The 13,201-nt window shown below is 33.8% G+C and overlaps 3 protein-coding genes across 3 annotated transcripts; 2 read left to right on the plus strand and 1 right to left on the minus strand.

The window, feature by feature from the left end:
• Positions 1-1,490: 1,490 nt before the first annotated feature.
• On the plus strand, positions 1,491-1,700 carry ASCRUDRAFT_23972 (Nab3 Rrm Ucuu complex; the record flags this gene model as incomplete). Its single annotated transcript, XM_020189818.1, has 1 exon — positions 1,491-1,700. A coding segment is annotated over one exon (210 nt), but the record flags the coding sequence as incomplete, so codon positions are not given.
• Positions 1,701-3,728: 2,028 nt separating this feature from the next.
• Positions 3,729-9,368, plus strand: ASCRUDRAFT_76006 (uncharacterized protein). The gene is given in 2 exon segments (XM_020193305.1): positions 3,729-6,581; positions 6,594-9,368. The coding sequence occupies 2 exon segments, from the start codon at positions 4,064-4,066 to the stop codon at positions 9,110-9,112; spliced, it is 5,037 nt and encodes a 1,678-aa protein (XP_020046909.1). The 5' UTR covers positions 3,729-4,063; the 3' UTR covers positions 9,113-9,368.
• Positions 9,369-9,601: 233 nt separating this feature from the next.
• On the minus strand, positions 9,602-13,126 carry SIN4 (Sin4p; the record flags this gene model as incomplete). Its single annotated transcript, XM_020194715.1, has 2 exons — positions 9,602-12,941; positions 13,065-13,126. The coding sequence occupies 2 exons, from the start codon at positions 13,124-13,126 to the stop codon at positions 9,602-9,604; spliced, it is 3,402 nt and encodes a 1,133-aa protein (XP_020046910.1).
• Between the last annotated feature and the right edge of the window lie 75 nt (positions 13,127-13,201).

The raw sequence follows: 13,201 nt of genomic DNA on the forward strand, positions 1-13,201 counted from the left end.
AGAACTCCAAAAATTCCAATGGTTCTCATCTTGATGATTCTCATCTTGATAACACTGATGAAAACGGTAAAATCGAGGTTGGTTACAATAATGTCCCCAATCAAATTCCATCGAATCAATCTAATGGGTCTTTTGACTCTAACGCCACAACAAATCCAGTTGATTCCATTGAAGCCCCTAAAGGATCTGAAGAACTTAGAATCTCAGAGGACTCTAAAGACCCTAACAACCATGACAACCAAAACCCATCTGAAAATAACAATAAACAAGAGAACGATGATGATGACAATATTAATGACAACAATAATGATAATGATAGCGCTAGCGAAAATGTAACTGAAAGCGTAAGCGAAAGTGGGAATTCTAGCGATAGCGATAATAACGACGATAGTGAAAGCAATAGTGACAGTGACAGTGAAAGTGATAATGATAATGAAAGTGATAGTGATAGTGATGAAGATAGCAATAGTAACAGCAATGATCACCAAATTGAAAATGAAAATACCAATACCAATGCCATTGATGAATTAGACTCAAAAATCTTACTAGCCACTATTGATAAAGAGATCCCATTGTCTCCTTTAATCTTGAATACTACAAATATTAAAGATCCAGATATCGATAACCAAAAATTAGAATCCTCCACTGTCGACTCGGATTATGATCCTGAAAATGTTTTGTTCAACAAAGATATAAAAGACCTTCTATCTGATTCAAACAAAAAATCAGGCTCTCCTACTCCAAAGAAATTATCGCCATTTACAAATAAAAATGCAATTCCAAATTTGAAATCAAAGTCCAATTTTAATTTTGGTTTCCTCAAAGAAGAAGAAGACAAAATCGAAAAAGCAAATAAAGCCAAAAAGGCCAACAAAAAAAGTAACACTACAAATGATAATGAACCAGGTGATATCAATCCAAGTGATAATACCAATAATAATTTAAATAATAATAGTAATACTAGTAATAATATTAATATTAATAACAACAATAACAATAACAATAACAATAATAATAATGATAATAATAATAACCAAAATAAAATTAAAAAGGATAAAAAAGTCAGTTCTTTGCCCTCAATTCCAAACAAACCTTCAAATAAATCAAATTTCAAAAATAAAAAGATACCATTCTCTCCTTTAACTCCTGATATATCATTAGCTAAAAAAATGTTAAACATGCCATTTTTAAATGATCCAGCTTTCATGTCTTTGCCTGAAAATGAAAAAGAAGTTATAATTGCCAACTATTTGAAAACTGATATTACCAATAACAACAATAATAATGTATCTTATGGTGAATTCAAATTGACTCCAACTCAACCAAAAGGAAGTGCAGAATATCAAAACTTGAAACTTAAAAATCTTAAATGCAGAAGACCAGATATTGATTCACCAATGACGTCTTCAGAAATTGAAGATTATTCTAAATTTGTTCATAATGAAGCGCAGTACTTAACATCAGGGAACTGGGAGCAGTTTCCATATGGATCTAGATTGTTTATTGGAAATTTGCCAGCAAATTCTATTACGAAACAAAACATGTGGAGAATTTTTAATCAGTATGGGGATGTTATTCAAATCAGTATTAAAGAAGGATTTGGATTTTGCCAATTTCGAACAATTGATCAATGTTCAGCGGCGATTGAAGGTGAGAGCAATGTTCCATTGCGTGGGAAAGTTATGCATCTTGAAATCTCTAAACCTCAAAAGACCACTAGTAGTGGAGGAAACACTTCTATTAGTGTTGGTGTTGGTGGCAGTAGCAGTAATATCGGTAATAATAACAATGCTAGTAATAGTGCTAGTAATATTAATAATAACAGCAATTCTAATGAAAATGGGAATACTAGCGTTGGGGGAAACTTGATGAATAGTATGAGTTCGATGAGTATGAATAATACCAATAATAATATGAATATGAACATGAATATGGGGATGAATATGAACCCGATGGGGATGGGAATGAATATGAATCCAATGAAGACTAGTGGGCAAATAGGGAAGAATATGCTTGGAAGTAATGTGAACAATAATTTAAATACTAGTAACGATTACAATAATAATCATTATTCTCGGAATAATAATGGTAATAATGGTAATAACAATAACAACAATAACAATAACAATAACAATAACAATAACAATAACAATAATAATAATAATAATAATAATAATAATATGAATGATAATTTCCGAGGGGGAAATAAACGCCAAAGAGATAATGATTTTGGAAACAAACGAGGAAATAATATGAATAATGGAATATTAAAGAAATCTAAATTAACTGATGGAATGCATAATAATTTTCCGAAGACAGAGCCACCGGAATGTCTTATATTTGTGAAAAAAGCAGCAGACAGGAAATTTGTGGGACAATTACGAAACCAAATAAAAGCTGCAAATCTTTCAACGTGGGCTACAGATATTATCCCACAGGCTGATTTAAAATCGTTGATCAATGAGGCGGCATATGGGGGAGTTCATGGAGTCGTTACAGTGCACAGGGATAGTAATATTGACGTGCAGGTATTTGAAAAAACGCCAGAGGGAGGAATCAGGTTTGATGAGTATTTGGCAGTTCAGTTGAATGTGGCAGTTCAGTTAATGACGAATATGAAGCGATCGTTGAGTGGAGGAGGCCGAGGAAGTGGTATGAACATGTCGCTGTATAGTGGCAGTAATCAGATGGGAAATATGAATATGAGTCCGATGGGGAACAATATGAATATGAACATGGGGATGAATAACAACCGGAGAAACCGAAACCGAAATAATATGAACCATATGAACAATGGAATGGCGAATATGAATATGAATATGAATATGAATATGGGAATGAATATGAACAATAATCATTTCAGGAATAAGCACAATGGAAATAATAATCGGAACAATATGAGCATGAACAATATGAATATGAATATGAACAATATGAGTAATATGAATAATATGAATATGGGTAATATGAACAGTATGAACATGAACAACATGAACATGAATATGAGCATGAACAATAATAACAATATGAATAATAATGGGCGAAATAATTTCATGAATAACAATCGGTATGGCAATGCTGGTGGAAATGGCATGTCTAATATGGGCATGAATATGAATGATAGTTCCAGTAATGTCAGTGTTGGCAGCAGTTCCAATCACAATATTCCGTTGTCTGGAATGAATGCTCAAAATGTTTTGGGCCTCCAAAACCTCGACCCCAACACCTTACAAACGATGATCTCGATGCTCCAGAGCCAGAACGCGAACAACAACAATAACAATAACAACAACAATGGCAATGGAAGTGCCAACTCCAATGCATCCAGCGCTGGCACACAGAGTGGAAATCCCACACTGAACAGCTACGGCATGGGCTTTGGCAGCAGCAGCTCCTCCAGCACAGTGCAGTTTTTGATGGACAGCCTCAACAAGCTTCAGCAGCCCTGAGCGAATAAACGTCTTTGCTTTCCAATTATTTGGCTTCAAAAGCCTCTGCCCCAAAAACATTTCAGCACCGCCACGTTGGCCGCGGCCCCTTTTCGACACGCGCAAGTTTGCAGAAATGAGTGCTATCTCGGACCTCTACACACGTGACGCAGCACATGGCAGATGCACCCCCGAAAAAACGGATGTGTGGTGTGCAGACCCGTGGCGGTGGAGAAACGGCGCCTGATCGCTTTGTTCTTCTGCTTCTGCTTCTTCTTCTTCTGCTTCTTCTGCTGCTTCTCCAGCTGAAAAAGCCCATCGCCAGACTCCGAAGACACCAGAAGAGTCTTCTCCTGCTTGTTTCGCGCTTTGCAAGAGAACTGGAACAGAAAGAGGTCCTCCACAGTTCCCACCACACACCAACTCTATCCTGGATCAAACCCAGCTTGTTTCAGCTAATTTGCAACCTCCTCAGGTCTTTCACAACGAAGGTTTTCACCTGTGTCTGCTTTTCCTACACTTTGCAAGCTTCAACGTCGTTGCCATCGTCATCGTCTTTATAAATACTGCTTATAGCATACATATTCCTCTATTATAATATAACCTATCTCTCTGCTGTTTCTACTGCCCAAATAATGAATAATCCTAATTTCAACATCGCCAACATGAACAACCTCAACCAACAAAACAACAACAGGCGCTTCAATCATAACAGCCATAACAACAACCACAATAACTATAATCCTAACCCTATTCCCTATCCTAGCATCAACCAGGTTCCTCATGGCTATCCTCCAGTCTATGGAGCCTATCCAAATTCCTCTTTTTATCCTTTACAATACTCCCCTGCTGTCTTCAACCCCAATCTAACCAATAACAACAGTAACAACAACAGCAACAACAACAATAGCAATAATAATAACAACAGTCCTAATATCAATAATAACAATCCCAATAGCCCAATTCCAGCCTCTGCTCTACCTTTACTGCCTCCCCATCCTCAACATCAGCAGCCCCACTTTACTCACAAGAATAAACACTACAATAAAAGAAACAACAATAACAGTAACAGTAACAATAACAACAATAACAACAATAACAACAATAACAACAATAACAACAATAACAACAATAACAACAAAAACAAAAACTACAATGCTATTCCCAACAATAGCCAGAATATAAATCAAATCAATCCTAATCTCAACCCTACTCTTCCTAATATTCCAAACATCCCAAAAAACTACAACAACTACAACAACAACTATAACAATCACTACAACAGCTACAACCAAAATAGCAACGTAAATAACATAAATAGTAACCCAAACAACTTTAACAATTTGAACAGCATAAATAACTTGAATAACAACCAAAATAACATAACCTACAACAACAACAATAACAACAGCAACAACAACTATTCAAAGAATACTAATATTCCCTTTACATCTCCTAAACCTCAAAAGATCATCATCAGAACTCCTGATGGCACCCCAGTCTCTCTAAAAAACCTCAAGTATAAAAACTCCTCCTCAAATCCTTCCTCTCAAAATAACTCTCAAAACAACTCACAAAACAACTCCCGTAATGCCTCTCAAAATAATTCTCGCAATAACTCCCCCATCGTCTCAAATAAAAACTTGTTCATCTCTTCCAACTCCAACTCAACAAAATCCATCCAAAAATCTCCCTTGAAGAAATCAATCTCAATCAATCAACCCAACCCTGATTCAATTCAAACCCAACAAACTCTTCCCTCCATTCCCAACACTACCATTAAAAAAAACGATGACGTTGTTCTGTTGTTTAAACAGCAAATTATCGAAAGAGCAAAAGCCGCCGAACTACAAAAATCAAAGGCTCGCGAGACTTCAACTTCTCCAAATGTCTCCACTATGATCATCCCGAAAATTCCCACATCTTCAAAGAGTCCGAACCTTCCTACAGCTTCCATTTCATCTCCAACCCCAACCCCAACCCCAGCCCCATCCTCAACTTCAACTCAAAATCTAAATTCAGAATCAATCAAAGAAAAGTTCAAAAAAGAAGTTCAAAAAAGATCCCATAGAGATCAAATTACTTCCACTTCCACCTCTCCTTTACCTGATAAAATTCAACCACAGTCTACTCAAAAAGTTAAATCACTAGTTGAAAAGTTTGAATCAAAAAAACCCACTTCAATCCAATTAGATAAAGACCAATCCGAAAAGTTTACTTCTCAAAATATCGTTCAAAGCTTATCCGTCAATGAACAAATCAAAGAAATCGCAAAGGAAATCGCAAAAGAATCTAAAGAATCTAAAGTCTCCCAAAAAATTGTCAGCGATCAATCTCAACTAGATTCTCAATTTACTTCAGAAATTAAAATTGAACCTGAATTAAAACAAGTATTTGACGCTGAATCTAATTCTCAAAGTACTTTAGATATCAAAAAATCTGTAACTTCGCCCAAAATCAAACACAAAACAGTCCAAGCTAATCCTGTTAAACAAAAAGTGGACTCAAAGTTTAAACCCGAGATTAAACCACTGAACAAAGAAGCTAAATCAGAAGTTAAATCAGAAGTTAAAAAAGATGCTAAGTCAGATGTTAAGTCAGAAATTGTACCAGAGATTAAAAAAGATGTTAAATCTCCAGCTAAACCTATTGCTAAACCTGAATTTACACCTATTGCTCAACAAGAGATCAAACTAGTAACCAAATATATTGCCAATTTAGAGACTGGACCAGAAGTTAAACCAAAAGCTAAGCCGGAAATCAAATCAGAAATCAAGCCTGAAGTTAAGTTCGAAGCTAAGTCTGAAGTTAAGTCTGAGATCAAACCAGAAATCAAACTCACTTTTAAACCTGAAGTCAAACCTGAAGTCAAACCTGAAATAAAATCTGCAATAAAACCTGAAGCTAAACCTGAAGCTAAACCTGAAGTCAAACCTGAAGTCAAACCCAAAGTCAAACCTGAAGTCAAACCTGAAGCTAAATTAGAAATCAAACTTATCCCTAAACCAAAGATTGATCCTGAAGTCAAACCTATTGCTAAATCAGGGATTAAACCTGAAGTCAAATTTGAAGCTAAACCAGATATTAATTTCCAAGTCAAACATGAGGTTGAACCATCTACTGAACTAGAAATTAAGCCTGAATTCAAACCAGAAGTTAAACCAGAAGTTAAACCAGAAGTTAAACCAGAAGTTAAACCAGAAGTTAAACCAGAAGTTAAACCAGAAGTTAAACCAGAAACCAAAACAGAACTTAAAACAGAAGCTAAATCAGAAATTAAATTACCTATTAAACCAGAAATCAAAAAAACTGATACCACAACTCAAAATCCAACCATATTCAAACCAGAAACTAAATTACCTGATTCCAGAGATGTTGAAGTTAAAAAACCTGTAATCGAATCTATAATACCTCAGCTCAAACAAGATGTGGTTGATCAACCAACTAAAGTTGTCAACGAATCTGAAAGAAAAATTGAATCTACTCAACAGGATGTTTCTAAACCAACTGAGCAGTTTGCTCCTCAAAGGAATAATAATGAGACTAACATCAGTTTTGATGTTGAAAATCCTGAGGTTCAAAAACCACCTGAACATCAAGAAATTATTATTCAAAAAAGACAAAATGTCTCTAAATCTTCAAACTTTGGTTTGCCCTCGAAACCTGAAGTTCAAGCTGTCTCGACTGATTTTTCGTTATCAAATCTATTTGATCAAATTAAAATTTCAATTGCAATTAAAAACCCTTTTGAATTTAATTATCCTCCTGGTATCAATCCACCAAAATCTGGATTATCAAAAGACAGAAAAAAGGTTTATGATCCTGGGTTTCTTTATCAGTTCAAACCTTTATTGAAACTATATGTTGAACCTGATCTTAAAGAAAAATATTTCAGCAAAATTGATGTAAATGTTAGATCTAACTCTAGAAACTTCCATCACAGTGGTGGTGGCGGAAATAATTATGGGAATAATCGTTCTTTTGCAAGTAGAAAAGTTTCTTTTAATAACTTTGGAACTGGCCAATTCAATCAAAGGAGCAATAGTTTAAAGGTCAATTTTGATATGCCCAAGCAAAATCAAAAGTCTTCAAGAGTAAGCTCTAAAAGAAGAAACAATAACAAAAGACCTAGTTATTCCAACATGAATATGAACCAAGGCTTCAACCAAAATACAAATCAAGGCTTTGATCAATCATTCAACAACACCAAACCACCTATGGATTTGAATCAAGGAGTTAATAACTTTAACGATATCAATCAAAGTAATCTAAAAATTATTCAAGAGCAAAACAACCAGGTCCAAAATGGTGCAAAGGCAACAGAAGTTAAAACTGAAACAGAAGTCAAACTTGTGGCACCAAAGGAAAAGAAAAATGTATGGGTTCCACGTTCTAGAAGAACAGTTGCACTCTCTCCAGAAGAAGAAAACAAAATTCAAGTTAAATCCTTATTGAACAAGCTAACATTAGAAAACTTCCAGATCATAACCGATGATTTAATTGCAATTGCCAACAAGTCGGTTGATGAGGAAGACGCAAAAACTTTGAAAAACACCTTAGAATTGACTTTTGCTAAAGCTACTGATGAACCTCATTGGTCTTCGATGTACGCTCAATTTTGTGCTAGATTGTGCACAACAGTTAATGAAGCTGTTTCTGACGCTGGACAGATTGATAAACACGGCAACGTAATCTCTGGTGGTGCTTTAGTTAGAAGATGTTTATTGAATAGGTGTCAAGTTGAGTATGAGAAAGGTTGGGCAAATAGCATTCCAACCAATTCAGATGGAACTCCAATGGAAATTGAAATGATGTCTGATGAGTACTACGTTGTTGCTGCTGCCAAAAGAAGAGGTTTAGGTTTAGTCAAATTCATTGGTGAATTATTTTGTTTGAATCTTTTGTCTGATAAAGTTATATTTACAATCTTGCAAGACCAATCGAAACCAGAAAACACTTCAGAAGATGTTTTAGAAACTTTGGCGCAATTAGTAAAGACATCTGGACCCATTTTAGAGGAGAGTAAAGGACGAGAGGTATTGGATTTGATTTTCAAAAGGATTGAGCTTATTTCTCAAAACAGCTCGTTGCCTTCGAGATCCAAGTTTATGTTGTTGGATTTGATTGATCTCAGAAATAATAATTGGGTATCGTTAGAAGGTAACAAGGGTCCAAAGACTATTGCCGAAATTCATGCCGATGAAGAAAGAAAGAGAATGTTAGAAGAAAATGAAAGACAAGAAAAAAGAAGGGGCAATAGAAATTTTACTGCTAATGACATGAAGCCTCCTTTTTCTGGTGGCCGTCAAAATTCTGGAAGACAGAATTCTGGTCGACAGAATTCTAACAGACAAGGTGGTGGCAGACAAAATTCAAATCGTCAAACTTCTGGCTGGGGCACGAATTTGGTTTCGAAAAACGAAATCAATATTGTTGGTCGTTTTAGAAGTTTTGGAGCTAATAGTGGAACTCTAGGTCCAAAGAACAATTTCAGAGCCAATAGACAGAAATCCAATAGTCCTGGCACTTTGTTACCAAAGGAATCGTCTTCAGAATCATCTGATACCAAAAAAGCTGAAGCCAAGGCCAATGGAAATAATATGTTCGATATACTAAATTCCCATGGTGATGAAGACGAAGACGATGATGATGATGAAGAAGAAGAAGAAAAAGCTCATCATTGATCTAGTTAAGATGAAATACAAACTCAAATTCAAGTTCAATGTGACACATTGCATTTATTTTTACTATTATTTTTATTGGTGATACAAAAAGATTCTCTAGCATATTTTTTTATTGTTTCATATTTTAAAAAGCACTATTATTAAAATCAAAGGATACTTGTTTTCGTTTTGCGATTTTAAAATCTAATTCTGCATTCTATTTTTTTATGAAGAAAATTCTAATATAATTTGTTTCTCTTTGTTGTTTTAGTTGGAGTATTTTTGTTTTTTTATTCAATACTTATATTTGATACTTTCATTTGTTTATGTTTATTTATTTTTTTACAATTGTTCGTTTTAGTTTCACGTACACTGAATTTTTATTTCAGATTTCTACAATAAATAATTATAAAAAAAAAAGCGTAGTAAATAAAAAATCTTTGGTTGTAAAAGTCTCTTGTTTTGACGAACCAAAGCCCAGAAAACTGGTCTGTGTTGGCCCATTTTTATTCAATCAGCCCAAACTCCTCCACAAAAGCAGCTTTGCTTGAAAAACGTCGTCCATGTAGGATTTCTAAAGGCTTTACCACTGTGGGAACCTAATTTATCAGAGAAAACAGTCATGGATCCACATCGAGTGCACTTCTTTATCTCCTCGTTTGGTAGAGTGTTCAGTATCAAAGTCTTCTTCAAACCATCGATTTTTTCTCCTCTGAAACTGCCAATTTCCACTCTGTGGTTGCTCGGCTCGCTTAGGTTCAACCAATCAGTATCATAAAACATCAACTTATATCTGTTCATTTTGCCATGTACTTCCTTGTAGCCATACTTGTACAAGTCAAGGATAATCTTCGAAAAGATTTGAGGAAAACTGCCATGACAAAAAAACTCTTTTTCGATTTTCTTTATTTCAATATCTTCTATATGCTTTCTTTTATCTGCACTTAAATTGGACAAATTACTTGCGTTAATTCTCTCATTAATCCTATCTGAAATAAACTTTTTGATAAATTCGTCAAACTGCTCAAGATACTTTTCAAAGAGTGCTAAATCAATTGGAGAATTATCTATTATTCTCAAAACTGTACTCTTGGCTGAATTTATGGGCTGTTCAAGTTCAACAAATAAGCCTGGGGAAATATTGAAATAATCTGGATTTAAATGTATATGTTCTTGCAAGAATCTTTTGAATTGGAGAATGCTCTTTAGTATTTTTATGAGAAACGTTCTAGGAATCCTGGAGTACAGTAATGGAAATATTAATAACTCACTTAAGGCAGTTGCTTTATCGAAAACCAAAGAAAACTGAAGCAACTGCTGGTTCAAAAAGGTGACATAGTCTATGCACCAACGAATTAATCCAACCTGAGATAGGATTAACTTTGCAATAAGTTCAACGTTAGTTTTGATATTTTTTTCGTCACCTCCATGTAGTTTTTTTAGCATTGTTGTTATAGCATTAAATGAGATTTGAAAGACAAATGGAATTAGCGATAAATTTATTAATGCCCATGCAAATCTTGAAATTTTGATTCTTCTCCAATTCTCGAAAGTTCCAAGTGAAATTTGTATCTCCAACATCTTTCTAAAGGGCGATTTTCCCTGTATAAACTCTGCATTATCGTTGGTAGTTAAACTAAAATTAAAGATCCAATAACATTCCAGTAAAATTATAGATATCAATGCTTTACAAATATTGGAATCCGTTTTGGGATTATAATGTAATGCAACCATTCTCCTAATGTTTGTTATTGTATTTTGAGCTACCAATATTAAATCATCTGAGTTAATTTTGGTTGTGGTGCACCTAGCAAAGGAAATTGCAATGGGAACAGCAATTAATAATCTTTGCCTTGGAGAGTTTAACAGTTCTTTTTTAAAATCAAAATTTGCAACAAAAAGTTTTAAATTGGGATCCTTTGATGATAAGACAACATATGAAGTTACGTTTGGCGAAAATGAATAGAACAAAGGGTTAAAACCAACAGATGGTAATTTATAACCCACATCAAATATATTGCCAATGGTACTGGGCATGTTTAAAATATCATTATTTATAACATTTCTTTTATTGACATTATTAGCAGGGTTTTCCAGTAGAGTTTTATAACCAATTATTTTCAAACTGTGTTTGTTTCGTATCTCAATGTTACCATTTGAATAGGCAAAATAAAGAAAAGAGTTGATTTTGTTTGTTCCAATTGATAATACTGGACTAGATGATTTGATGAGACTCTTTAGAGATAATTCGTACCCACTGATATTTGAATTAGTAATAATGGTGTTATTATTATTCCTGGTATTTTTAATATTAGTGTTCATATTATTATTGTTGCCTGTATCATTTATATTCTTATTAGTATTATTTTTCAGATTATTGCTAATTTGGTAGAATACATTACTTATGGGGCCCAACTTTTTTTTTTCCAAGTGATATTTACAGATAAGAGTGTTGAATTTCTCATTGAGATTTGAGTTTTGAAAAGTTAAAAAAATGTCAACTTTTTCGTTTGAATTGGTATTATCTTCAAAATAAACGGGAGATATTGATTTAATGGAGGAAAGCCATTGAGATGAGCCATCAAAACCAAAAGAAGAAATATTCTCGGATAAGATTTTTTTGACTATTAATTTTGGTGGAAATCTTTCATCCAAATTATTATCTTGTTGATAGGCTGATTGGTTTTTTGTTTGATTGTTTGGATTTCCTAAAAACTCCCATAAAATTCTAATAGAGTAAATTTTTAAGATTTTTATCAATGGACAATAAACAGTTAATAGGATTGAGTTATTAATCTGAAAAGCAAAATCGGCATGAGATATTATGGTGTGGCCAGAGTTATTTAAGCTATTGATACTTTTATAATTGATATTGCTAATATTATTAATATTGTTAATACTGTTATTAGTAGTGGTAGCTGATGAAGAATCGAGATAAGTTGAAATTTTATTGTAATCTAAACCATGGTCGCCTTGATACCATAAAATTAGCTCGCCATTTTTTCTTAACCCAATACAGGCATGTTTCTTCAAGACTGGATGAGTAACAGGGTTTTTATAGGTAGAGTTGATATAGTTGTATTTAAAACCAAATTTTTGAAAATCGTATTCTGCATTTGCGTTCATATTTTCAGAAAAGTTAAATTTTTCAGCATATTTGATTGCCATGAAATTATGATCAATAGGAAGCCATTTTAAGGATACAATGTTCAGTGTTGAATCATTAATATTATAAGTTGAGCAGTAATTGTCAAAAGTTGGAATTGAAGTATTAGATGGGTATATGTTGTGAGAGGTATTCAAGTAAGAGTTTTCGGGGGGAGTGCTTCCCTGAGTTAGGACAGTGTCCTGATATATGATTTCTAGACTATTAAAGCATGAGCCAAAAAAAGCAAAATTCAAAGGTGTATTAGTTTTATTTTTGTTATTGCTGGTATTACTATTGTTGTTTTCAATAAAGTCTTTGTCTTTTAATATTCCAGAAACTAGAATGTTCATGTTACCTTTTGAATCTACGCAGGCTAGATAAGTACCATTATTGCTCCAAAGAAGATAAGAGATTTGATCTAAAGAAGAGTTATTTTGAGTATCAATTGGGATGGCATTTGAGATGATGATGTTGTTGTTGTTGTTGTTAGTTTTGATATTATTTTTAGTGTTATTTTTGATAATGTTTTTAATATTTGAGTTGTTATTTAGGTTTGAATTAATAATAGAGCAACCCTTTGGAGGAGCTAGTTCCCATTGGTTACCGTTATAAGACCTTAGATAGGAGAGTAATAGGTTATATTTATTTGAAGAATCTGGGTTTGAATAAGCGATTACACCATTGTTTGACCAAGAGATTTTGCTAAAAGAGAAAAGAATTGAAGAATTGAAAAGTGGGGAGATAATAAGTTAGTAAATACGAAATGAAATAAGATGAGAAGGAATAGAATGGAATGGAATGGAATAGAATGGAATAATTGCATACTTTTGATAATTTTGATTTAGGAGAGAATAAATATCTGGGTTATCTGGGGGACTAAATGACATAGTTTGGGATGTGGGTAAATGAAAGCAGGTATAAAAGAATAGTTGCGATAAGTAAGCCGAAAAGGGAAGAGGATA

This window comes from Ascoidea rubescens, assembly GCF_001661345.1.
Source record: "Ascoidea rubescens DSM 1968 unplaced genomic scaffold ASCRUscaffold_7, whole genome shotgun sequence".
Taxonomy (NCBI): domain Eukaryota; kingdom Fungi; phylum Ascomycota; class Saccharomycetes; order Ascoideales; family Ascoideaceae; genus Ascoidea; species Ascoidea rubescens.

Bases quoted from the DNA above. Each gene is read 5' to 3' on its own strand.
- ASCRUDRAFT_76006 (XM_020193305.1), top strand. From the start codon at position 4,064: ATGAATAATCCTAATTTCAACATCGCCAACATGAACAACCTCAACCAA.